This window comes from Pteronotus mesoamericanus, unplaced genomic scaffold, assembly GCF_021234165.1.
Source record: "Pteronotus mesoamericanus isolate MK-2021 breed Mesoamerican mustached bat unplaced genomic scaffold, CSHL_Meso_final contig_78, whole genome shotgun sequence".
NCBI classification, from domain to species: domain Eukaryota; kingdom Metazoa; phylum Chordata; class Mammalia; order Chiroptera; family Mormoopidae; genus Pteronotus; species Pteronotus mesoamericanus.
In genome coordinates, this window is record NW_026555258.1 from 691,946 (window position 1) to 717,154 (window position 25,209).

Consider the following 25,209-nt stretch of genomic DNA (forward strand, 5'->3'; position numbering starts at 1 on the left):
GAGCCAGAGCCGGCCCAGCAGCCCGGATGGGGGCAGGGGCACGGCCTTGGTGCGGCCCTGCCTCTGGGGTGCCGGGCACCCCCCACCTGGGCTCGGGCCCCCCCCCGGAAGCCCGAGGTCTCATCGTTCCCTCCCCAGTCTGGTGACTCGGGGTGGGGATGCCAGGCCCCACTCGTACCGTGTGAGCTCAGTCCTGAGAGGCCGCGCGGGCCCGGGGCACGAGGGGAAAGGTGGGCTAAGGGGCAGAAACGAGATCCGCCCGCCAGTGACGGGGAGCCAGGAGCCAGGCGCACGGGGCACGGCTTCCCCACAGCCGCCGCCGCCGGGACCCTGGCCTGGCCCAGGCACCCTTCTCAGCCGGGCCGCTCTGGCCTTGGGCGTAGCCCCTCCTCTCGAGCGCCACCGCCGCGCTGTCCTGCCCCCGCGTCTGGCCCAGCAGCACCTGGGCCAGCCTGTGCCCGGGGAATCGGGGCGGGGGCTGCTCACGTGCCTCCCCCAGCAGGGGCCCGAGGATTCACTCCCCCTTGCAGAGGGGCTCCTGCGCCCAGAGGTCTCCCTGGGTTGGCACCTGTCTCTGGGGTCCTGGCCCTGTTCAAATCTGGCCGGTGTCACCGGTTTCTCTGCTCCTGCCCGAGGACCCTCAGGTGGGGCAGCCTGGGCCCCGCCGCCGGGCTGCAGACTCGCGGCGGCTGCGGGGGGATGGGCCCAGTCTGCGGGGGTGGTGCAGGGCTCTGCCCCCAGCCTGGCACCTTCCGCCTGGATGCTGGGTTCTTGGCAGCGCCGGCTTCGGGCCTTGGAAAGGCCCCAGGAAATGGTCAGCAGGGAGGCGTGGGGCCGGGGCCGCTCCCTGTGGGGACCAGCGTGGGCATTGCCGCCTGCCTTGCCGGGGCACGGGGCGGGCGCCAGGCCTGCCGAGGGCCTGGTGAGGTCGGGGCACCTGCACCTCAGTCCCGTGGGCTTCCCGGCCCAGGCCCGGACTGTGCTACGGGCCGAAGCAGGCGGCCACGCATGTTCTGGCGGGACTGGGCGCCCTTCCGGGGCTCGGAGCCTGGGGATGCGGGTGAAGGCAGAGCAGAGAGCAGGGGTTCCACGCCGAGGGGCTGGGGCCAGGGTGGCGGGTCTTCCCTGCACACGGTGGCTCTGCGCCCCGGGGTCCCGGAGGGGTGGAGGAGGCCCTGCCCCCACGGGCTTCTCCCGCAGAGCCGCTCTGTGAGCGGGGCAGGCTGTGTGCTCTGCAGGCACGGCGGCTGGGCTGGCTCGGCCCCCACCCGCCATGCAGCCCAGGCTGCGCGGGGGCCGGGGGCGGACGCTCAGATCCCGTGGGCACAGCGCACGCCCTGAGGGGTGGGACTGGGGCTACCCAGCAAGGTGGGGGCTGGGCCGCGGTGGAAGGGCCGGGGTTCTGCCTCCCCCGCCCTGCCCCGGGGCCCCCTCCTCCTGCAGGTCCCCCTGTGTTCTCCCCGGGCAACTCGCCCCCCAGGTCCAGTCAGTGCCATGCCGGGGGTTCCCCTGGCCCACCCCTCCCCCATCTCTGGCACCCCAGCGAGCCCCTAACCCGCCCCTCCTCTGTTCCTTGCTCCCCAAGTCCACCCAGCGGCCAGAGCCAGCAGCTCCTGTGGGCTCCCCCCGCCCCCGAGCCCTCTCTGCCCTCCCTATGCCGACCCAGCTCCACCTGCGCTGGCCTCCCAGCCGCACCCACGGCCCCGCCCCCCGATGGCCAAAGGAGCAGCTCCCTCTGGCCCTCGCGCCCAGCACCCCTGCCACCCTGTCAGACGCTGGCTCCCCAAAGGCTGTATGTAGACACCACCTCCAGGAAGCCCTCCGTGCAGGTCCAGGTCAGGCTCCGAGGGAACCCGGTGCCCCTCCTGCTCCAGGACACTCCGGCCTTGCTGTTTTGTTTTCCAAGGACTGTGTCCCCTGTGGGCGCCAGGAAAACTGGGTCGGGTGAAGAATGAGCATGCGAACGAGCGCTGGCTCAAGGCGCAGTTGGAGCGGGGGTGGGGGCCCCCCCTGCTGCCGGGGAAGGGGCTCCTGCAGTGGGTGGTGCTGCCATGGCTCTGGGCAGCTGCCATCTTTCTTCCTAAACACAGTTCCTGCCTGGCAGAGGCGGGGCCACCCGGCGGTTGGGCCCGAGCCCCCGGGAACCAGAGTTGGGAGCAGGGGCTCCAAGCTGGGCCTGCGCCCAGGCTGCTGGCAGGAGCCAGGGGCCACCAGGCAGGCACGGGGTGGGCCTGGGCCAGTGGCCGGCCTCTCTGAACCTCAGTTTCCTTGTCTGTGCAGAGAGGGAGGAAGCTCTCGCCTCCCAAGGGCTCAGGGGGATGAGGCAGAGTGTGGAGCCGGGCGGGCCTGCCCCAGGGAGCCACTCTGTGGTGGGGGGGCTCCCGCCGGTCCTGTGGGCTGGGTCCTGGACCCCTCCCCGTGCTGGGCTCTGCCACAGACCTGGGAATCAGGCAGCAGGGAGCCCTGAGCGGGGGTGGGGGTCCGTGGGAGGCCCGGCCCAGCCACAGAGGAGCCAGGCCGCGGTTTCGGGGCATGGGAAACGGGTGCCCGGCAGCTGCCCCTGGGAATCCCGTTGGTGGGCACGCGCGGCCCAGCCCCCACCGCCCCGCCCCCGGCCGGCGATGGGCCCCTCGCCAGGCGCCGGGGGTGGGGCTGGAGCAGCAGCTCCGGCTGAGACACTGGCAGGACCCCGGCCCCCACCCCCGCCCCGGGGCTGCACGAGACGGAGGCCGGGGGTGGGGCAGGGCGCCCCCAGAGCCCCTCATCTGTCAGCGGGCACCGCACCCCGCTGCGCTTGGCTCTGTGGGTGGCCGGCCATCCAAGCTGAGCCACCTACGCCCTGCGGGGCCCCTGATCAACCCGGCGAGCTGGGTGGGGGGGTCCTGGACGATGGGGGCGGCACAGCCCACCCTCTGAAAGCCCAGAGGCTGGGTCTCGGCGCCACCGCTCCCGGCCAGCGGGTGGGCAGGGCACCTGTGCCAAGCGCGCAGGCCAGGTGCCGGCCCCCGGGAGCCCCACGCGAGGCGGGTGCAGGGCGAGACCCCCGAGAGGTTGGCCCGGGGGCACCCCCTCGGGGCAGCCCCTCCCCGGCCCTCGCCGTGCTGGCGGCTCCGGGCGCGGCTGGCGCGGGCCCCGCGGGCCCAGCGGGCAGAGGCCCAAGCCGGCCCCGTGAGCTGAGGCTGCAGTTTCCCTGGAGCCTGGTCCGGGAGGTGAGAGTGGCATCCGCCTACAGGGGGCGGGGGGCGGGGGAGCTGGAAGGAGGCTGCTCGCCTGCTGTTCCGGTGCCCGAGCCTGAGCCTGCGGTGCAGGGAGTCGGCGTCGTCCTCGACGGGCCCCCGCCTCTGGCCAGCGGGTTGGCAGTGAGCCCGGGGCCCAGGCCTCGGCTCGGCTTCCGCCTGGGGGTTGGGGGGGAGGTGACGGGCCAGCCCCTGGGCCGTGTCCCAGCGCTGGTTGGCCCTCTGGGCCCATGGCTGTCTCTGTGCCCAGTGGCCCCTCGCTGACCTGGATGGGACACAGAGAGCTCCTGACCCCTCCCCGCCTGCTGCTCGATGACCAGTTCCCCCCAGCCTGCGGGAAGGGGCTTTGGGGGACCCTGAGCAGTGGGCAGGGGCAGCCCTGCTGGACCCCACCGCAACCCCTCCGCCCCACCCCCACCCACTTGGCCCCAGGGCCAGCCGGTGCCCCACCCCAACAGGCTCTGTGGGAGGTGATGGGGAGGCCCCAGAGGGCTGTCGGTGGGGAAGGGATTCTGGAGAAGCTGCTAGAGTGTTCCTCAAAATCCCCGAAGGCCTCGTCCCCTCCCCAACCTCCAGGTGGACAAATGGCTATCGCCAGGTGTCAGCCCGCTGACCGGAAGCGGAGACGGGGAGGCACACAGCCGTACACTGGGCGGGTGCTGGGTCTGCAGCGGGAGGGCCCCGGCCGGGGTGCAGGGTGTGGGGCACAGCCAGCGCATGCCCCCCCCAGGAGGGCAGCCCAGCCTCGGGTGCCCACGCAGCACCCGCCCATCGTCCCGGGCTGACCCGGCCTCCGCTCAGCTTTGCCTCTGCTGAGCCGGCGTGGCTGCCGGGGCCCCCGGAGGGCCCTGGACGGCCGCGGCCGGTGGGATCCCAAGGCCCAGGGTCCGCTCCGGCTTCCACACTAGGCCTCCTGGCCTCCACGTCCGGCCCGACGGGCTGGCCCCCGAGGCGCCCGCAGCACGTCCTGGTCCCGGCAGGGGAAGTGGGCCCACCTCTCAGGCGGGGCCGGGGGTCCTTGGTCCTTGGCCTCAGCAGGCTTGGGGACGGGCGCCCCCGCCTTTAATCCTGAGCCCGGGGTGGCCCTTCAGCAGGGCGGGCACTGGCGGGGCAGGGGGTGCTGGGCCCGTGGGGCCGGCAGGGGGCATCTGGTCACCCGCCTCCACCTGGCACCGCAGGGGCCCCTCCGGGGCCACTGCCTGCTCCCGGCCCCCCAGGCCCAAGGCCACCTCGGCCGGATGCCATCGCAGGGGGCCCTGCTGGGAGGACAGGCCTGGCTCTGTGGCCCTGGGAGCCGGGGCCAGGCCAGGGGGCGCCCAGCCCATGGGGGGCGGGTGCCAGAGGGCCAAGCGAGAACCCTCATCGCCTGAGCCTGGAGCCGGGTGCTCTGGAGCCGCTGTGCACCCCGGGGGCCACCTGGCGGCCGTGCCGGCTCCGCCTGGCACCAGGGCTTTGTTTGTGATGAGGGAGGGGTATGGGGACAGATGTGGCCTGGGGGGACGGGGCCGTGAGGGCGGCGTCAGCCAGGGCCAGGCCAGGCTCCCAAGGGGGCGTCCACCTTGATCAGAAGAGGGGGCCAGCCTGGCCTGGGGGTGAGTGGGGGTGCGGACAGGGTCTGGAGACAGAGCCCACCGGAAAGGGGGGCGCAAGAGAGGCCGGGCTGGGCCTTGGGCTGGCGCTCCCCACCTCGGGGGCCGCAGCACCCCCAAGCTCAGGGCGAGGATGAGGCCGGTCAGCAGGGGCAGGACCCCGCCCCCTGGCGCCTGCCCTGGCTCCAGCCCCTGGTCCTCAGGAAACCCAGTGTCCCCTAATACTAATTTTTCTCAAAAAATATTTTCCTTACTTTTAGATTTTATGTATTTATTTTTAAAGGGAGGAAGAAAGAGAGGGAGAGAAACATCCGTGGGCGGCGACCTCTCGCGCGCCCCCTGCGGGGGATCCGGCCCGCACCCCAGGCCTGTGCCCTGCCTGGGAGTCGAACCTGCGACCCTTTGGTTCGCGGGCCGGTGCTCAACCCACGGAGCCACAGCGGCCGGGGCTCGCCTCTTACTATTATTTTTTAAATTTTATTTTCATTTACAGCCGACGTTCGGTATTGTTCTGGATCGGTTTCAGGTCGCCCAGACGTGTCCAGCCCTGCCCCCCCCCCCCCACGTGGCTGTCACAGTCTCGTCACGGGCCTTTAGGCCCCCGGGACCGCTCTGGGACTGCCCTCGGCGCCTCCTCGCCACGCCCCCTTCCAGCCAGCGCCCCGCCCCGCGCCCCGCCCCCCGCCCCTGTCGGCCGTTGGCCCGTTGGCCCGCAGCCCCCTCTCCAGGGCGTGAGTCTGTTTCAGGGTCGTTTGTGCGTTCAGCTTGTGAGCGGGGTTCTGCCGCGCCTGTCCTTCCCCGACGCACAGCGAGCGCGACGCCCCCAGGCCCTCGCGCGGCCGCGGATGCGGACGTTTCACTCTTTCTGGCCGAGTCACACGGCGTCGTGCGGAGCGTCCCTGGTGTTGGAGCGTCGCGTCAGCTTCGCTCACCTGTCACAGCGAACCGCTCAGTGTGGACACACTGTCAGCGAAACCCCGCGCGTTACCAGGCTGCCTCGGTTTTTGCCAAGTCGCTTTCCGGTCCCAGGACCCCGTCCGGGACCCACGAGGCAGCTCGTTCCCGCCACGGCTCCAGGCTGGGACACGTTCCCGGCCTCTCCTGTTTCCAATGACCTTGACGGGTCGGAGGCCTGATCAGGGACTTTGTAGACGTCTCTCGGTTGGAATTTGGCTGAAAATCCAGTGTCACTGGCGGGACAGAAGTCATTTCTTTTTGACAGAGAAGCCCAGAGGCGGGGCCACGCGGGGCTTCACGGCCCACGGGCACGGCCCCCCGCGTGCGTGTTCGTCCCCGCCAGCACCGAGGACAGAGGGCCTCCAGGAAGAGCCACCTCCAGGAAGTCACTTTGCTGCGTGGCCAGGACCAGCCGCCAAGGAAGTCGGAGTGGCCGTCCCCGCTGCCGGGGGCCGTGCTGCCTGCGCACACTCAGGGTCCACGTCCAGCCGGGACGAGAGGCAGCTTGCACCCCGTCCCCCCGGGCCGAGCTTGCCTGCGTCCGCCCTGCCCGCTGGCAGCGGGTCCTCCGTCTTCGGCGGGATGGGTGTTCCCTCCCGACGGCCGAACGGGCGGTGTGGCAGGGAAGGGCGGCGAGGGCAGAAGGGCCAGCTCCCTTCTCCAGAGGGAAAGGGGGGGGTCTGGTCTCTCAGCCCCCGTCCCGGAGCCTGGAGGGCACTCCCTGTCCACTGTCTGCCGTGGCCAAGGTCCCCAGGTCACCGCAGCCCAGCCGCCCGCAGGCCCAGAGGTCGGGCAGGAGCCACCTCCGCCCCTGGCCCACGAGGGTGCCCCGGCCAGTCCCCGCGCAGGCGGCGGTGTGACCGGCCGCCGCAGAGGGCGCCGGGAAGGGGCGGCAGCGGACCCCTGGGCCCGGGGAGGGCCTGCTTCTGTAGGAGGCAGGTGAGGGGATGGGGCAGGCATGGTGGGAGGGGGCAGTGGGGTCCCGGGGGCGGCAGACCCAGGCCTGCAGGCAGGAGAGGGTCAAGGCTGCCGACAGCAACAGCATCGGGGCGGGAAGGACCCCTGGAGGCGTGGGCCTCGGGGTAGTGGCTCGGACCCAGAGGACCAGGATTGAAAGGCTGCAGAGGGAGATCCTGGAGAGAAACCGGGAGGCCCGGGGTCACAGAGGTCAGGGGTCAAAGGAGGTCACAACAGCCACCACCAAGAAGAGGGGCTGGCAGGAGGCAGGCTCTGCTCGCTGCTGGTGGACAGAGGCCCCTCCTGTCCTATGTGAGAATCCCGGTCACCACCCGCAGCTGTCCCAGGGCAGCAGGGCCGGCTGTGCCTGGACTCGGCCTTACCCCAGGGGATGGGGCAGATGCTCGCTCAGCCCCAGACCAGGCTGGACCGGAAGAGGGGTGGGGGCGAGGGTCCCGGTGGGTTCCTGGCCGGAGGCCGTGGGAAAGGAGGTGTGGGCGCCAGGCCATGAGCCGTGGGTGGCTGTCCTGTCCGGGCCTGGCCGGACACAGGAGAAGGGCTTTGCCAGGCGGCGACGTGGGGGGGCCCACCGCGTGGCTCCGACGTTTGGCAAAGGATCAATCGCAAGGGGCCTCCGGCCCTCCCCGCCCCCACGGCCGCCCTGCCCGCTCCTCCCTGAGGCAGGGCCACGCCGGCTAGTGGGGCACAGGAAGCACCGCTCTCAAGGGACCTGGGATGTAGATGTAGGCGGACGAATGCGGGCACAGAGGCAAGGCCAGCCGTGCCCCCAGGCGGGTCTGCTTCCGGGGACAGTGCCGGCCGCCTTCAGCCAGCGCTCCGCCCGCCCTGGGGACAGCTTGTGCCCAGCCCCGCCGAGGGGACAGAGCCAGGGCCGCGCGGAAGCGCCCCGCTGCTTCGGGGGACACCTGCTGTCCAGGGCCTCCGAGCCCTGGCCATGGACAGGGCGGAAAAACCCAGCTCCCAGTTAATCCGCACAAACCAGAGAAAGAGGTTAACTCCCTTCAAAACAAAACAGCTTTCTTTCTGCCAGAGCCGCTCCCCGCCTCCCCCCCTCCCCCGCGCCCCCGCGCCCCGCGCCCCGCCTGCCAGCCGCTGCGGGAGCTCCTGAGGGGCATCGGGAGGCAGTGCACCGCCCAGCAGAGGCGGGGCCTGCGTGCGTGCGCGTGCGCGACCCCTGGGCGTGCGTAGGTGTGCGTGTGCACCTGGGTTTGAGTGTCCGTGTGTGCCCGTGTTCCCACGTCTGGGTGTGCCTACGTGCGCGTAAGCCTGGGCGTGCACCCGTGGCCCCAGTGGAGGCGACGACCCGCTGGCCCCCACCCTCCTGGGAGACTGTCGCTTCCTCCCCCGGGAAGGGAGGTGGGCGGTCACAGCCTCTTCCTGTCCAGGCCGTAGGCCCCCAGGCTGGTCCCGTGTGGCCAGAGACCCCGGCTCGCAGTCTCTGAGCCCCTCGCCATTCCCGGTCTGCCGGGAGCGCCCCCAGGGCGCCGCCTGGAGCGGGAGCCGTGCACACGCCCCCTGCCCGGTGTAGGCGGCGGGCGGTGGGCGTCCGGCCCCGGGACAGTGCCAGCGCTGTGCTGGCCACCCGGCGCCCTGCGGGGGCGCCGCCTGCTGCCTCGGTCAGGGCCCCTCACCCTCCCAGGGTCCGCCCTCCTCCCGCTTCCGGGCCAGGCAGGGGGCAGGAGAGGCGGCGCCCCGGTGGGGTCCCCTTCCCAGGCCCAGAGCGGAGCCCGCACCCCAGCCACTGCTGCGCGACCCGGGGTCAGGCCGAGCCCCCCGCGGGGACAGGAGTCAGGGCCGCAGCTGCAGGGCCGGCCGGGCACCGCCTGCAAGTGCCCCGGGGGCGTGGGGCCGGCCGCCAGCTCCGGCGGTGTTTGCACAGCTGTCCGCGCCGGCTGGGCTGCGGCCCCTCGCTGGTTGTCAAACACACTCCAGAAGGTTCGTATTTCAGAAACGAAGGCAACGCAGGACTTTCTTTGGAAAAATGAAACCGAAGGCGCCCGTCACCCGGAGGACAACGGTGCCGGTGGATGTGCCACCCAGGAGGGGCCGAGGCGATGGGGGGAGCCGGCTCCGTCCAGAACCCAGGTCCGTGGCAAACCGAGGCAGACAGACGTGTGAACGGAACGCGCGGCGTGGGTCCAGCCGGGCCGGGGGACGACAGCTGCCCAGCACCCGCGCGCGGGGCGGTGCCGGCCCACACAGTGCAGCGGCCCTCGGCCACGAGGGGGACGGCGTCCTGGCTCAGGCCACGGGGACAGGCCCGGAGGCCACGGTGCCGAGGGGAGGGACCGTCCCGGGAGGCGCCACCCACCGAGGTCCCTGCGGGAGGCAGGCCCACAGAGACGGGGCCCACGGCGGGGCCACGGCCGGGGCGGGTGTTCCATGGGGACGGAGTGTCCGCGTGGGCAGACGGAGGGGCCCGGGGAGCGTGGCACGTCCTGAGCTGTGCCCTGAGATACGGTTAAGGTGGTTAAAACAACAAAGTACGTTAACAAGCTGATGCAGAGGAAACAGTGTAAGAAAGAATTTAATTAATCTTAATTAGGAGCGGGGACGGGAGCGGCTGTCAGCCCCACAGGTCCGCTGGCGTCGGGCAGACTGCACCCCCAAGACGCTGCCGCCCCCACACACCCCGCCCCCGGCCACGTGGCCGACGGCCTCCCACCCAGCGCAGGTCTACGAATTTGGGTGCAAGTGACGCCGCGTGACGACTTCCAACGGTGGGTCCCTGGGGGGAGAGTGTCTGCGGCTGCTCCTGGGGCACAGGTCACACGGGAGGAAATGACTCCGGCCGCTGAGGTCACAGAGGGTCGGACTCGGCGCTGCTGCTGAGCGCGAGGGCCGGGCCGTGACAGGGCCTGGTGGGGGCCGCCTCATCCTTCAGCACGTTTTCTGGTGGTGCGACCAGTCTGACGGGGTGGCAGAGTCAGAATGGAGGACAGGGAAGGGCAGGGGCAGGGCCCGGGGCCCAGAGGAGGGGAGGGAGACGCAGCCTCCGAAGGGGAGGAGGGGGAGGAGGTGGGGGAAAGGGGGCTGCAGAGGCTCCGGGGGGAGGGGCCGGGGCAGGAGGCCGGGGGCTGAGGGATGTGCCCCCCCAGGGTGCTGCTCGCCCCCACGCCTGGCCCTCAGGAAGCCCTACGAGCCCCCAACTCAATGCAGACCCAGGTGGCCAGGTGCACGTGGGTGAGCGGTGGGTGAGCAGGTGGGTGTGCTGTCAAGTGCAGATATGCATGTGCTTCTGAGCAGAGCGCACACCTGCGCCATGTGTTTCTCCCTGTGCTCACATGTGTGCAGGGGTGTGCGAGTGCATGCGCACAGGTAAAGGGCCAGAGGCAGGACATGCGGGGGCACGATGGGAAATTCTCCCGGAGTTTGAGGGGGTGGTGGCCCAGGAGAGAGGGACCTGGGCGGGGGCCGATGCCGCGGAGCCAAGAGACCCCCCCGTCTGGGCTCAGGCCGGGCCCCCGAGGCACGGGCCCGAGCGTCGGCAGCGCGCACCTACGGGGCCCCGCGGCCCAGGGCCCGGCGCCCCGCCTCCAGCCCCGCGCAGCCCCGCCGGCGAGCGGCACCTTTCACGCCTGGGAAGACGACGTTGTCCTCTGTCAGGCCCTGCGCTCTGAGCAGGCAGGCGAATCTGTCCAGCGCCTGGGTCTCGACCGCCCACATTCTGCCTGGAGCCCGAGAACACGGCGTGGCGCTTCCTGGCGCGGCGGCCCCGCCCGCCCACGCGCCGCGGCAGGAGGCGGGGGAGGGGGGCTCACACAGCAGGTAGACCCTGAGGAGGCTCCGGGCGCGGGTGCGGGACTGCCTCCGGGAGACCATCAGGGCGAAGGTGGTGTAGTCGGTGCTGTGCACCTGCAGCTCCTCGGCGTCGGCCTCCGGCTCTGAGGGGCGCAGCGCGGGTCAGGGCCCCCGGCGCCCCCCGAGCCGCCGCCCCCTCTCCTGCCCTCTCACCCCGGCTGTTGTCCACTGAGAATTTCCCAGGTTGCGCCGCAGGAATCAGCACGTAAGACCAGGTGATGCAGCTCCGGCCCCTGTAGGCGGGGGTGGGGGGTGGGGGCCACGGGCAGAGGAGGCAGGTTCTGGAATCCGGCCAGGCCTCCTTGGCCCCAAGGTGGGCCCCCCAAGGGGAATTGGGTGGCTGGGCCCAGCCAACTGGAGGCCCCGCTGTCCCCGGGAGGCTGTGTCCGCCCGGTGTCCCCTGAGGCCGCCTGCGCCCGGAGCAGCGACCCGTGGGCGCTGACCTCTTCGCAGCGGCTGCCCAGCCCGCCCACTGACCCTCCCACTCCGGCTGGAACAGGGTGCGCGGCGATACGAACAAGCCTCCCTCTCCGGGGTCTCGGGGGCCGGAGCAGGAGGGGGGCCACCCTGCGCCGGGCCTGCTACGCCTCCCCACGACCCGCGGGCGGAGCGGGGCTGTGGCGGGAACCGCTGGCTGTGAGAAGCGGCACGTGCAGCCCGGCCTGCGGTGGGCGGGGGGCTGCCCGGAGGCCTCATCCCGGGGGGACGTTTGCACTGGGTTCCCTGCCCCGCCGATCAGTCGAGCCTCCGGCCTGAGCCCAGGCGGGCGGGTCAGGCGCCCCGGAGTCTGAGACGGCTCGGGGTGGGGGGGGGGCGTCCGGCACGGCCACGCCGTGCGGGCAGCTCTGAGGGCCGGCGGGCGACCGAGCTCCTTGGAGGCCTGGGGCAGGAGCTGAGTGCAGCCGCTCAGAGGCCAGCCTGTGCCCTGCCCTCAGCCTCTAGGGGACGGTCAGCGCCCACCACACACCTGCCTGTTGAAGCTCCTACTTGATGTTGCGTGGAGCCCTGGCCAGAGGTCGCGGCCACCTTGCCCCGCCGCCCGCCAGCGGGGTGATGGGATAGAGAAGGCCCGCTGCCCCCAAGGGCGGCTGCCCCTCAAGGCTCTGTCCTCCTCCCCGGTCAGCGGACGGGCACTTGACCCCGGCAGGCCAGTGAGTGCGCCCGTCACCCCGGACGCAGCGGCTGGCCCAGGAGGAGCACGTGACTCGAGAAGGCCGGCCACGGCCATTACCGAGCTGGCCGGGATGGCCCCTTTTCTGGAACTGGGGCCCTGAGGAGGACGGCGGCTGAGGCCGCCCTCTCACCCGGTGAGGCAGGCACCGGCCGGGACCCAGGCCTGGGGCGGGCCGCGCGGAGAGGGCTGGGGGGGGCGTGTGCCGAGGCCCGAGCACGCTGCCTGGGCTCCTGGATCCCGCTGAGCCTGAAAGCCGCGCGCCCGTGGGCTGAGTCCGCGGTCCAGCAAGCGCCTCCCCGGTCGGGGCGCGGCCCAGGGCCGGCGGCATCCCCGGCGGGCTGCGCTGTGCTGGCCTGAGGCGGGGGCCTGGGGCGGATGCGGCCCCGGGCCACGGAGCCACTGGCCTCTGGGCGCAGCCCAGGCCGCACTCACCGGGTCATGGCGTAGGACACTTCAAGGCGCTTCTTTTCCTTCTGCTCGAACGTGGCAGTGAAAGGGCCCAGAAGGGCCCTGTGCACCCTGCTGTAGGTGCTGCCCGCCAGGCCCAGCACGAACCAGTGACCCTGGAACTGCAGGGGGCGGGGGTGGGCGGGGCGGCGCGGCCTCCGGAGCTTCGGTGTCTCGGTCTGTGCAGAGGGACTGGGGTGGCCCCACAGGGACAGCCAGGGCCCCGGGAGGGACGGCCGACCCACCCAGGGGCCCGGCCTCGGATGGGCGCCCGGGGTCTCCCGAGTGGGGGTGTCTGCAAGCCGGGCGGGGGCCTGCCTCCCTCCCCGCACCTGGCCAGCGGCCTCCCCTCCCTCCCAACACCCCCCCGACCTGGTCCTCCTGGAAGCTCTGCAAGACGGGGGCGCGGGCCCCCGGGGATGGTCGGGGCTGGCCCTGCAGGGCTTCCGGCAGCGCGAGTGCCACCCACAGCGCACACAGCAGCCCCATCCCCGCCACTCTGCGCGCTGCCGACTCCACTTGCCCCTTTATGGTGCCCCTTCCCCGCAGCGGCCCGCCCTGGGGGGCGGCAGCTCCACCTCCCTGCGGGGGCCTGGCCGGAGGGACAGCGGGTGCAGGGGGCTGGGGGCAAGCTGAGCGGGGCGGGGCCTTCCTCAGACCCTGCCCCCCGCAGAGGGGCAACTGGGTGCGTGCCCGGGCGAGGGGCCAGGGAGCGGGGCACGGCGCCGGCTGGGCTCCCGGTCTTCGCCTTCTGACCCCTGAGAACCCCCTCCCTGCTCTGCAGCCCACGGCCCCCCTTCTGGGCGAGCACCAGCCCATGGTGTTTGCGCAGCGGGCAGGGAGCTGCCCCTCTCGGTGCCCGGCCTCCGGGCTGCCCTGTTCCCACTGCAGGGACGCAGCGCAGTGCCCCGGGCGGCCGGCGCCCACGCTGCTCCACACGCCCCCACCTCAGGGCGCAGGGCCAGGGCGGGCAGCCTGCAGGAGCCCCCAGCCAGGGGAGAGCAGATGGGGGCGCCGCACCCCGGGCCCAGGGAAGCCACAGCCGGCCCTGGACCTGCAGCCTCTCCCTGCCCCGATGCCCCAGAGGAAGGGGCCGGGAGGAAAACGGCCTCCCTGCCGGGGGCCCCAGGCGTGGGGGTGCTGGACTCCAGGACGGCCGGGGACAACGCGTCCCTGATCCGTGAGCTCCCTGTCCCCACCCCCCGGGCCCCCCCGTCCCGGGCCGCCGCCTCCCTTCACACGCCCGTGGCCTTGGGCAGCCTGTCCCCAGCAGGAGCCCCCGCCAGGCAGTGCAGGGCGCCCGGCCCCCCAGGCTGAGGGGCTCCTCCCAGGCCTCCCTCTGCTCACGGAAGGCCTGGGCCCCCACCCACGACCTGGGGCCTCTCCTCTTCCAGGGGGGCTCCCAGTGCCAGCTGGACGGCGGTGGCCACGGCCTCTCCGGGTCCTGCGCGGGCCCCCGCGCGGGCGAGGGCCAGGGGTCTGGAGGGCCGCGCCCGCCGGTCAGCGGTGTGCTCCGGGGACAGGCCCACCCGGGGGGACATTCCGAATGACGACCCCTGGAGACCCAAGGAGCCCACCCCCCCACGGAGGCTGGGGTACAGCTGCCCTGCCCCCTGGTGGCCTGGGGCCCCACCCTACCGGCCCCAGACGCCCCTGTGATCTGGGGACAGGCAGGGGACGCCCTCTCCCCGGAGCTGCCTTATCCACGGGGGCTCAGGAGGGACAGCAGCGAGTCGGGACCCCGCCTTCCCCGCCTTCCTGGCCAGCGCAGCGGCCTGATGAACAACTGGATACAGTTATGTAGAAACGATTCACCGAGAGCTCCGGTTTCACCTCCGGTCTGATCATGTGCTTAGAGCTCAACAACCGTCTTGTGAAGACGCGACGAGTCGCACCAGGAGCTCTCCAGGCCCCGCCCCCACCCTGTCCCAGCTCCTGCCTGGCCCTGCGGTCAGAGGTCAGACCGGCCGGGCCGTGGGCGTCAGGGCAGCCTCAGGCCAGTGGTCACTTGGGAGAGTCTCTGGCGCCACCCCCTGGACACTCCAGGAACACCCTCCTTGCTCCAGAAGCCCTGGGGGGAGGGTCTGCCAAACGCCCCCACCCCAAGCAGAGGCCCTCAGCTTCCCTGTCGGGGGCACGGGGTGCAGGGGGCGCCCTGGGGCGCTGCTGCTCCAGCCTCCGCGCAGGCAGTGCACGCGCCCTGTGTGTCTCTGGGGCCCGTGGGGCTGGGGCAGCTGCGGTTTCCTTTGCCCTTGTCCCTTGGACCCCTAGGAGCTGGGACCCCCGCCACGCCCTCCTCCCACCAGCCCCACCCCTCCGTCCCTCCGGGAGTCCGGTCTGCAGGGCCGGACACAGTCCCCACCCAAGGGGGACAGTCTCCCGGGCTGCTGTTGGCTCTTCCCGGCGGCCACCATCCTGGTCTGGCCCGGCCGGGGGGTGAGGCCGATGGGGGAGCATTTGGGGAAAGGACGAGGACCCTGACCCCACGCCCCAGCGGCCTGGCGGCGGTCCCGCTTCTGTGGCCTACCGTCCATGCGGGCGGCCTTGTCCTCCCCGAAGCCCAGGAGGCTGCTAGAGGGGAGACGGTGGGAGCTGGGGGGTCCAGCCCCCAGTGGCCTCCTCAGCACCACCGCTGGCTGACTGGGGGCCGGCGCCGCACGTGGAGTCACCGTGGCGGGGACGCCCCCGGGGCCAGGGCTGGCCCCAGGCGGGCCCCTCAGGGAGGCTCATTGGGACCCCGCCGAGGGCCCCAGCCAGGGCGGCTCTGGGGTGGGCTCCGGCCGCAGCCTGTCCCCAGCCCAGACGCTGCCGTCTGCCCTCAGACCCTCCCGAGTCCCTGGTGGGGTTTGGGGCGGGCGGGGGAGCGGGCAGCAGGGGGGCTGCGAGGGGTGTGGGCACGCTGGGCTCCAGACGCCCCGGGGCGGGCGAACCCCTGGCGCAGGGCTCACAGCCACGGGCAGCTCGGGCCCAGCCCGGCCGGAGGGCGGCCCACGGGTCGCGATGGGAGGGGCCGGCTCCCGGCGGGAGGCCCCTGGGAGCAGGGCGCCCGACCCGTCCCCATCGAGAAGTGGGGTGGGCGTGTGGGGCCCCAGCGCCCCCCCGAACCACCAGGGCTGCGGAAGTTGCCAGTGCTCTGGCACAGCCGGGGAAGGAAGGCCTTCAGCTGCGTAATAAGATGCAGGGGCGGGGCAGGCAGGGGCGGCAGCTGGGCCCAGACACTCCCCCAGGGGAGCCCACCGGGCCCTGGGCCGCTGTCCCGGGCCCTGGGAACCCCTGGCTAAGAGGGTGGGGGGAGGGACAGCTGGTCCTAGAGCGATGCTAGTGTCCTGGAGTGTTTGGGGGGTCAGTTTTTTGGAGCCTCGGGTCTTCTTTCCCAGCGTCTTCCCCACTGTTGGGGACCCCGGTGAGGACAGGCGTGCTGGCTGGGCCTCACCGTGTGGAAGGGACGCCGTCTGCCCAGGTGGCCCCAGGGAGCTCCCGCCCCGGAGGCGGCCGGCCCAGCGCCTCCACTCTCCTGACAGCGTAGGGCAACCTGGAGGGGCCCTCCCGGCAGCCACTGGGGGCGCGGCACACTCCTCCATCTTCAGTCCCTCCCTCCCCCGCCCTCTTCCCCCCAGGCCTCGGAGGCCCCACGGTCCAGAAGGTTCTTCCCTACAGGCACAGTGTACCCGGCCCGTACATCGCTGGCTAGTGAGCCTGGCGAGCCCTGGCTGGCAGCTCCTGGGGGCCCACCCCGCATCGGGCCCCCCACCCCGTGCGCCCAGGGCCTGTGCTCGCCCGGGCCTGGCAGGGAGGGGGGCTGGCCCTCTCCCCGTAGCCTGGGGCACAGACGCGCCCGCCTCGGCGCCCGCCTTGCCGCCCCCGCGCACCTGTCCACGCACCTCACCACAGAGGCGCCTGCTGCCCACTGCCGGTGTGGGCTCTGCCCCGGAGGTCATCCTGCCCCCGGACCGGTCCATGGTCCCGCCAGGCCCTGCTGGCCACTGGGCTGGCCATGGGGCTGCCCCCCAACAGATGCCAGTCCCCCTGCCCGGGAACCGCTGCCACCTGGCCTCCCTGGGGGGAGTTCTCCACGCAGCCGGGGGGCAGCCCATGAGGCACCGGAGAGGAGCGGGCGCACACAGGCCCCAGCCGGGGCCAGCACAGAAGGTAAGGAGTCCGGCCTCGGAGGGTGGTATTTAATGGGGGCAGTGCCCCAGGGACCTGGGGGTGAGGGGCCGCTTGTGGGGGCAGGGGGATGCCAGCCTCCGTGGGGGTCTTCACGCCTCCTCAGCGACAGGCTGCTGTGGGCCCCGCCTGCCGACTTCTGCAGCACAGAGATGGCACTCAGCCCGCAGGGCGGCCTCGGGCGCAGGGTGCACCGCCCAGCCGCGCCGGCCGCCCGCTCACCGTCCAGGACGTGGAACTGGTCTGCGGCCTCACAGAAACCTGGGGGCCAGGTGGGGGTCAGCGGAGCAGGGCCGAGGCCCTGGGGGCGGGCGGCTGGGCGGGCCCCGGCTCTGCTCACCGTATTTGGGGAAATACAGGACGTGGTCTTGGGTCAGGTTGGCCTGCTGGACCCGCTGCTCAAACATGTCCACCACCGAGTCGTCCACAGGGAGTGAGCGGGCTGTGGGACGCAGGCCGGTCCCAGCCCCCGCCATGGACGGACGGGCGGGCGGGGCACTCGGGGGACAGGGCCTGTGCGCTTGCCACACGCCGCGCCCCGTCGGAGACTGGCCCTCCCGCCCCTCCTGGCCCCACAGCGCGGTCTGTCTGCGTGGGCACCTCCCGCGACCCCATCAGCAGGAGAGGGTCCGGACGCCCCGAGGAGAGAGGGAGGGAGGGCGGGCAGGGAGGGTCTCTGTGTGCACCTGGGCTCGCCCAGCCCCCCGATGGGACCAGGAGAGCAGAGCCTGGGCCCCCCGTGGACCCACCGTACAGCTTCACCGTCAGCCGCCGCGCCCGCTCCAGGTACAGGATGGCGAAGCTGCGGTAGTCCGTCTCCCCCACGGCCACGAGCACCTCCCCACTGGCGCCTCGAGCTGCGCAGAGACAGGCCGGTGGTGTCGGCCCCACGCCAGCCCCACACCCCCTCCGGCGGCCTGGCCTCACCTTGGAGCCGGAAGCGGCCTGGGGCCTCTGTTCTTCTGTAGAGCTGCCGCACCTGCCAGCAGATGCCATCCCTGCGCGGTGGGGGGAGCACAGCAGGTTCAGGGGCCCAGCCGACCCCGTGCAGCGCCGTGGTCTGGGCCGCAGCAGGGTGGAGGAGGCGGGGGGAGGGGGGCTGCGGGCCCCGCTGTGCTCACAGCTTTCGGAAGGTGTTGACAGCCATGAACGTGTCCTGCGGGTCCACGTGCAGCGTGGTGGCCTCAGCCCGGTGGCCCTGCTCCTGCAGGAAGCGACACGAGGCAGCCACGGCTACCAGGAGCCACGTCCCTGCAAACTGGAGGCGGCCGCCGCGTCAGGGCGGGGGTGAGGGGGGAGGTCGTGCAGCCGCCCAGGCTGGACCCCTGCGAAGCCAGGGAGCTGCTGCCTCCCCCCCTCCCCCTGCGCCACCTGCTGAGCGTCGAAGTCGGCCTTGGGCAGGATGGCGCTGATGGGGGACGGGGGCCGGGGGGGCCTCCGAGCCCTCTGACCCAGGACGCCAGCAGCCAAAACTGCCATCGAGAAAAGCACAGTCCTGGGAGGCAGCATGGCGGAGGCAGCGACAGGGACAGGACTGAGGGGAGCCAAGGACAGGGCGGCCACGTGCTGGGTCGGAGTCCACAGTCCAGGCCGCCCAGGAAGTCCAGTCCGGTCTCCCCCAGCCCCAGCTCAGAGCCAGGGGCCCCCCACCGCAGAGCCTCCGCATGAGCTTGGCCTCGTCCTGGACGTCTGACCTCGACCCTACGCGTCCCGGCAGGGCCCTGGCACCGCGCCCTGTGTACAAAGTCCAAGTTGGTTCCTAGCTATTGGTCCAGGAGCCCCCACCGATTTCCACTGCGGCCAGTGCTCAGCCCTTTGCATGTGTGTCTGCCTTAAACTGCCAGCAGCTTAAGGGATAGGAACTGGTCTAATGAGTTCTTTGAGACAGAAACTGGTCTAATTCCCACGGCGAAGAACGCGGCGGCGCTGAAGCCACTTGCTCAGCCCCGAACCCGAGAGCGCCAGAGCCGGGTGGGAACCCACCGCGCGGGAGTGCCGCCCGCAGCCGCCGCTCCTCCGGGCCGCCAGGGGCGCCCTTCTGAGAGAGCCCGAGCGCGCAGGCGCACAAAGCGCCGCCCGTCATAGGGCCCGGGGCGCAGGCGCAGCGACGCAGGCTGCGGGGCGCTCGGCCCTCCGCGGCCATCGATGCTTCGGGGCTCGTGGCGGCGGCCTGGCGGGCTCCATCATAGAGACGCGGCGGCCGGAGCGGCGGCGGGCGGAAGCGGGTCCTTGGGCCGAAGCAGGGCGCCGGGGCGGGGGCAGCGCAGCCGGGCGGAGGCGGCCGCGGTGAGTGCGCGCAGCCCCCGGGAACGACGTCACTCGGCCCCGAGGAGCGTCGTTTCCCGGCCCGGGACCCCGGCTCCTGACCCCCGGCCCCGGGGAGCGTCGTCACCGGTCCCCGAGCCCTGGCCCCTGGTTCCCAGCCCCCCGCCGCACCCTCGGCCAATGAATGAGTCTCGAGGCCCCGCCCACAGCAGCCCCTCGGAAGGTGGGAGGGGGCGCAGGGCGGTCCCCGTCTCCGCCCCGCCCCCCGCTCCTCTGGCCGCGGCCGTATCGACCCCGCAGACCGCCTGGCTTGGCTCCCCTAGGCCACTGGGCAGAGTCCAAGGGCCGGCTGGTACCGCTGGCGGCGCCCGGGGCGGGCGGGCTGTCCCCAAGCCCCCTGGGAAGGAAGTCTGTGTCTCAGGCTGGCAGCCTCGAAGCCTTGGGACGGCGAGGTCAAAGTGACAGGAGGGCGCCGCGAACCCTTCGTTTCTCGGCCTTTGGAGCGGTCGCCCTGGCACCCAGATATCTCCTTGGGATTACTTGAGGGGGAGGTCAGAGGGCCCCACCTGAAGGCCTGCCCCCAAGGCCCCCAATCTTTTGGGGTGAAGGTGGGTCTGGGGGCCCCGGGGGGGCTCGCCCCCGCTACCCCTTAGGCCGGACCAGGCTCGGAGGTGCTGAGCAGGGTCTGCTCATTGCCCAGCTGCTGCCTGTTCCAGGGAACCCAGGGACTTGCTGGGGGCACCGCCGGGGTGTGTGGTCGAGGAGCGCGGCTGCCCCAGGGGGGCCTGGTGAAGCTGTTGGCCCCTCGGCTGGGCAGGCAGCGCCTGGGTCCCCTCGCAGCTCGGCCCAGTTAAGTTCCCACCAGTGCAGGGGGTGGGGCTGGAGGAGCGGCCGGGGTGCCTCTGCTGCCCCCCCCCCCCCCCGGGCCCGCACCTCTTGCAGCCTGGGGGTCAGTGTCCTCCCAGACTGGCTGTCAGCTGCGGGGCCGTGCGTGCATTTCAGGGCCGTCTGGGCAGAATGTCACCATGGATGAGGGGGGCACGCCCCTGCTCCCCGACAGCCTGGTCTACCAGATCTTCCTGAGCTTGGGCCCGGCGGACGTGCTGGCCGCCGGGCTGGTGTGCCGCCAGTGGCAGGCCGTGTCCCGAGACGAGTTCCTGTGGAGGGAGCAGTTCTATCGCTACTACCAGGTGGCCCGCGACGTGCCCCGGCACCCAGGTCAGTGCCGCTGCACAGCCGCGCCGGCCGGGCGGGAGGCGGGGCTGACCCCGGCTGCTGTCCCCAGCTCTGCAGGCTGCGCCCGCCGCCTGGGGCCTCACACCCCAGGGCCATGGCAGCACAAGGCCTGGCGGGGACCACGGGTGGGCAGGGGGCGGCCCCCACGGAGGCCGGAGTGGCGGCCAGTGGGCCCAGGGGCAGGGCTGGCCCCCACACTGGCGGGGGCCCAGCAGTGAGAGCCCCCCGCCACGTGCCTCGCAGCGGCCACATCCTGGTACGAGGAGTTCCGGCGGCTCTACGACACCGTGCCCTGCGTGGAGGTGCAGACGCTCCGGGAGCACACTGACCAGGTGCTGCACCTCAGCTTCTCCCACTCGGGCTACCAGTTTGCTTCCTGCTCCAAGGACTGCACCGTGAAGGTGAGGGCCTCCCGGGAGCCACAGGGGTGGGGAGGGGCCTGGGGCAAGCAGCCCTCCCAGGTGGGAAGAGAGGGTCAGGCCGCCGCTTCCCCACAGCGAGGGCCGGCCATGATCGCGCGGCGTGGGTGGTGGGGGAGGGTCAGGCCTGCCGACAGCCAGGCTGGCGCAGCTCAGTGGACTGAGCGCTGGCCTGCCAGCTGAAGGGTCCCCAGTTTGATTCCTGACCGAAGGTGCATACCTAACCCAGGCCCGGTCCCCAGGAGGGGGCGCACAAGAGGCAGCTGGTTGATGTGTCTCTCCCTCTCTTCACTTACCCTCTGAAAACAAATCTTTAAGAGGAAAAAAAACCAAACTGCCAACAGAGGAGAGGGTCCTGCTCCAGGGCTGGGCCCGCAGCCTTGTGTACCCACGCCCTTGGGGTGGATGGCAGCCAGGGGCAAGGAGCCACGGCTGCGATCGCGGTTTCTGGGCGCCCGCTCACCCCGGGGGCAGGGTCCTGGGGCCCACTGACGCTCCCGGCCCGCTCGCAGATCTGGAACAACGACCTGACCATCTCGCTGCTGCACAGCGCGGACATGCGGCCCTACAACTGGAGCTACACCCAGTTCTCCCAGTTCAACCAGGACGACTCGCTGCTGCTGGCCTCGGGCGTGTTCCTGGGGCCCCACAATGCCTCCTCCGGCGAGATTGCCGTCATCAGCCTGGGTGAGGGGGCCGCGGGGGGGGCGGGGGGGCCGGGAGGCCTCGGCCATGCCCCCTGCCAGGCCCGCCCCTCCCTATCCTCCTGTCGCGCTTCCTGCAGACAACTTCACGCTGCTGTCCCGTGTGCGCAACAAGCCTTACGACGTCTTCGGCTGCTGGCTCACGGAGACCAGCCTGATCTCGGGGAACCTGCACCGCATCGGAGACATTACCTCCTGCTCGGTGCTCTGGCTCAACAACGCCTTCCAGGTGCGCGCAGGCACCCCGCAGCAGGGACCCCCCTCCCTGGCCGGGCCTGTCACCCACCGCCTGCTCTCCCCCCCAGGACATTGAGTCTGAGAACGTCAACGTGGTAAAGAGGCTCTTCAAAATCCAGAACCTCAACGCCAGCACCATCCGCACCGTGATGGTGGCCGACTGCAGTCGCTTCGACAGCCCCGACCTCCTCCTGGACGCCAGCACACCCCCCAGCCGCGTCTTCGACCTGGGAGGGGACGGTGACACCGAGGACGAAGATGAGGCAGCCAGCCCGGCGCCCGTGCGGGCCAAGGACGGCCTGCGGCGCCTCCTGGATGGGCTGCTAGACGCGCGGACACAGCCGCAGCTGGCGGAGCGTGCGCTGGAGACCAAGGTGGCGGAGCTGCTGGCCCAGGGCCGCACCAAGCCCCCGGAGCGCAGCGCAGCCAGTGCCCTGAACAAGCTCCTCATCTTCACCACGGGCTGTCTCACCTACTCGCCGCACCAGATCGGTAACTATGGGCAGGGCCGCCCTCAGTCCCCAGGGCCCTGGGCACAGTTGTTTTGGCTCCATGCAGGGGCCCATCCCGGCCCCATCCCGGCCCCATCCCGAAGGGCAGGGCCTGTGGACGCCTGGGGCGGTGGGTCCCTCACCCGGCCCTTCCGCAGGCATCAAGCACATCCTGCCGCACCAGATGACCACGGCCGGGCCGGTGCTGGGCGAGGGGCGGGGCTCCGACGCCTTCTTCGATGCCCTGGACCACGTGATCGACGTGCGCGGACACATCATCGGCATGGGCCTGTCTCCCGACAACAGGTGTGCGCCAGGGCTGGGGCGGGGGTGTCCGAGGGCGGCGCGCGTGAGCGAGCAGAGTGCCCCTCGCCCAGGTACCTGTATGTGAACAGCCGCGCCTGGCCCAGTGGCTCTGTGGTGGCCGACCCCATGCAGCCGCCGCCCATCGCTGAGGAGATCGACCTGCTGGTGTTCGACCTCAAGACCATGCGGGAGGTGAAGCGGGCCCTGCGTGCGCACCGCGCCTACACGCCCAACGACGAGTGCTTCTTCATCTTCCTGGACGTGAGCAAGGACTTTGTGGCCAGGTAGAGGCGCCGGGCCCGGCAGGGTTCGGGGGGTGAGGGGCAGGGGCCCGCGAGGCGCGAAGGGGCTCATCCCAGGCTGCCCGCAGTGGCGCCGAGGACCGGCACGGCTACATCTGGGACCGCCACTACAACATCTGCCTGGCCAAGCTGCGGCACCAGGACGTGGTCAACTCGGTGGTCTTCAGCCCTCAGGAGCAGGAGCTGCTGCTGACGGCCAGCGACGACGCCACCATCAAAGCCTGGCGCTCGCCCCGCACTGTGCGCATCCACCGGGCCCCGCGCCCACGCAGCTTCTTCTCCTGGTTTGCCAGCCCGAGGCGCTGAGGGCCACGGGCCGACAGGAGTGCCCCGCGTGTCCTCCGGCTGCTGGGACCCATTGAGGACGCAGTAGAGGCTGTGGCTGTTCCCCATGGCTGAGCTGCTGCCCAGACTGCGTGGGGGGCGGAGAAGCTCGCAGCAGTAACGCCTCAGGAAGGGGGTCTGGCGGGGAGTGGGCGGCCTGACCCCCACCACGCTCACACACGCTCGCCACCTCCCACAGCCTTGATGCTTAGCACTGGGGTGCCTGGGTAGCCTCCTGGCTGATGTGGGGTGCACAGGACACTGGGAACCCCATCTTCACTCACCCCTCTCCCCGGGCCTGGGCCCTGGGACGTCAGCACACCTCCCCTGGCTGGCCCTCTGGGCCCCTGGGTGGCGTCCCTGGTCCGACCTCATCTGGGAGCCCCAGGCTCCCCCGTGGCCGGTGGTGTGGGTCTGCTGTAGGCCTGGGTGAGCTGCATGTCACTAGTCACCTGTTCAGGACCCGAATAAACAGTTGGCAATAGCATGCCGCCGTCCAGTCTGTGTGAGCTAGTGCGGACGCGCAGCCCCCAGCAAGACACTGATGCGAGTCCAGCGGCCTTGAAGGCCAAGGGCAGGGCGCCTGAGGCTGCGGGCTGGCCCAGCGCCCGGGGAGGCCGCCCGCGCTGCTGGTCAACGGTGCAGGGAACCATTCACAGGGCGTCTGGTCAGATGAAACTCCCAGACGTCAGGGGTGGGGGCCGGAGGACCTGCCGGTCCGAGCGTGCGCAGGAGGACCGGCTGCCCCTTGCGCCGCGCTCGCTCACTGCAGCCAGGCAGGAGCCAAGGAACGATACCGTCCCTGTTCACAGGTGACGTAACGTTTAGGGATAAAATCCCCCATGATGTATGAAAACCTCCAATAACCTCCTAGAAGCAGAAAGTGCACTTAGGAAGCTTATAGGCTGCAAGGGTAATGCAGAAATGAACCAGGCCTCTCTAAACGCTAGGAACATACGCCTGGAAACCAAAATCTAAAAGCCAAGGCCTTCTGCATTGGCTGGAAAGAGAAACGCTCAGGTACAAGCCTCACAAAACACGCACGGGCGTGGACGCAGAATTCTGCCACGTGGTCCCAGCCCGGGGCCTGCGCAGAGGCCCCTCCCCGCGGGGCTTGGGGTTCCAGGAGACACAGTCAGGGCAACTGTGAACACCTCTGTACCCACCAAGGAGCAAACACCGCTCAGACAACAGTGAAAAGGACGGAGCTGGGGGATGCGGCACTCGCGCGGCCACCTGCCATGACGCAGGACGCAGAGACGGCGGCTTCACCGGAGCAGGGCAGCGAGGCCGGGGGGAGGCTGCCCTCCCGCGGGCCGCGGACACCCACTGCAGGGAGCGGCGCTGGGACAGTGGCCGTGCAAGGGCTCAGGTGTGCCCCTCACACCTGGGACGGCTTGGACCCTGCGGGCCGCCGCTCACAGGGTGGCCTGGGGCACGGCCACCGCAGGAAACTGCAGGGAGCCTCGCGCTGCTGATGTGGGCGGGGTGCCCCAACAGGAGACGGGCAGGACCCGCCTGAGGGCGAGCTGGCCAAGGGCGGCGTCACCGTCTCTCACGTCTCTTGTTACTTCTGTTCCCAAAAGGGCTTTGTTAAGAGGATAAAAAGATAAGCTTGACCAAAACTATTTACAGATCACACATCCAACAAAGAACTTGTATCTAAATAAATGGCTCTCAAAACTCAGCAGTAAGAACCACCCCAATTTAAAAATGGGCAAAAGAGAGTGGACTGAGCGCCGGCCTGCGAACCAGAGGGTCACTGGTTCGATTCCCAGGCAGGGCACACGCCTGGATAGCGGCCCAGGTCCCCAGTTGGGGGTGTGTCAGAGGCAACCACACATTGAAGTTTCTCACTCTCCCCTAAAAATAAAATCTTTAAAAATAAAAATATTTAAAAAAGTAAAAATATCATTCTTAAAACAACTTAAAAAGAAACACTTTAGTCATGCTGTTGAACAGCATTAGACATTTGGGACATGCCACCAAACGAGGACTTGCCACACAAGCGCGTGCGCCCACGGCGCCCACGAGGTCAGGCCGCCACAGGAGCTGCCACCGCGCCACCCGTACCGGCGGGGACACGCAGGGGCCCCCCGCCTTGGCTGCGGGGGCCGAGGGCCAAGGGCAGGGGCGCCACTGCGCAGGCCACACCCTCTCAGCCCTGCAAGGGTGAGCAGGCTCTGTGGCCCCCGTCACAAGGGCCCTCATCCCCTCACGACCTCGTCACCTCCTCAGGGACCCCCTCCCAGCACCTCCGCCTCGCAGGGCGGGGCTACAGGACGAAAATGGGTGTGTGTGTGTGTGTGTGCGCGCGCGCGCGCGCGCACGCGTGCGCTGGGGGACACATTCAGGTCCCAAGGAGCTGCTCTGGAAATGACTTCAGTTTCTTACGACTTTATTTTTAAAATCTATGTTTGAGCTTAGGGGAGAGTAGAGCGGGCGAGACGCACCAACGTGAGAAACATCAACGGGCTGCCTTCCACCTGCACCCCAGGGGGCTGACCCCACAACCCAGGCACACGCCCTGCCGGGAGGAGCCACGCTGGCCAGGGCTCATGATTTGACAGGACACG

At 70.9% G+C, this 25,209-nt stretch overlaps 3 protein-coding genes across 7 annotated transcripts; 1 reads left to right on the top strand and 2 right to left on the bottom strand.

The window, feature by feature from the left end:
- The first annotated feature begins 1,818 nt into the window (after positions 1-1,818).
- Positions 1,819-23,843, top strand: FBXW5 (F-box and WD repeat domain containing 5). 5 transcript variants are annotated; one of them, XM_054584121.1, is made up of 9 exons: positions 1,819-1,835; positions 19,617-19,832; positions 20,094-20,251; positions 20,782-20,956; positions 21,054-21,202; positions 21,279-21,702; positions 21,860-22,007; positions 22,079-22,291; positions 22,378-23,843. In XM_054584121.1, exons 2-9 carry the CDS (start codon positions 19,640-19,642, stop codon positions 22,613-22,615), a joined length of 1,698 nt encoding a protein of 565 aa, XP_054440096.1. In that variant the 5' UTR covers positions 1,819-1,835; positions 19,617-19,639; the 3' UTR covers positions 22,616-23,843. The 5 variants fall into 5 exon arrangements, with proteins under 5 accessions (XP_054440096.1, XP_054440094.1, XP_054440093.1 ...); XM_054584119.1 differs by lacking the exon at positions 1,819-1,835 and adding an exon at positions 18,474-18,635; XM_054584118.1 differs by lacking the exon at positions 1,819-1,835 and adding an exon at positions 18,690-18,837.
- Positions 9,561-12,671, bottom strand: LCN12 (lipocalin 12). Its single transcript, XM_054584708.1, has 6 exons — positions 12,555-12,671; positions 12,168-12,304; positions 10,715-10,794; positions 10,522-10,644; positions 10,330-10,431; positions 9,561-9,652 (listed from the first exon to the last, which is right to left on the bottom strand). Exons 1-6 carry the CDS (start codon positions 12,669-12,671, stop codon positions 9,561-9,563), a joined length of 651 nt encoding a protein of 216 aa, XP_054440683.1.
- On the bottom strand, positions 16,352-17,984 carry C8G (complement C8 gamma chain). The gene is made up of 7 exons (XM_054584124.1): positions 17,721-17,984; positions 17,471-17,607; positions 17,277-17,347; positions 17,099-17,206; positions 16,690-16,791; positions 16,572-16,610; positions 16,352-16,488 (listed from the first exon to the last, which is right to left on the bottom strand). Exons 1-7 carry the CDS (start codon positions 17,856-17,858, stop codon positions 16,442-16,444), a joined length of 642 nt encoding a protein of 213 aa, XP_054440099.1. The 5' UTR covers positions 17,859-17,984; the 3' UTR covers positions 16,352-16,441.
- Positions 23,844-25,209: the final 1,366 nt, after the last annotated feature.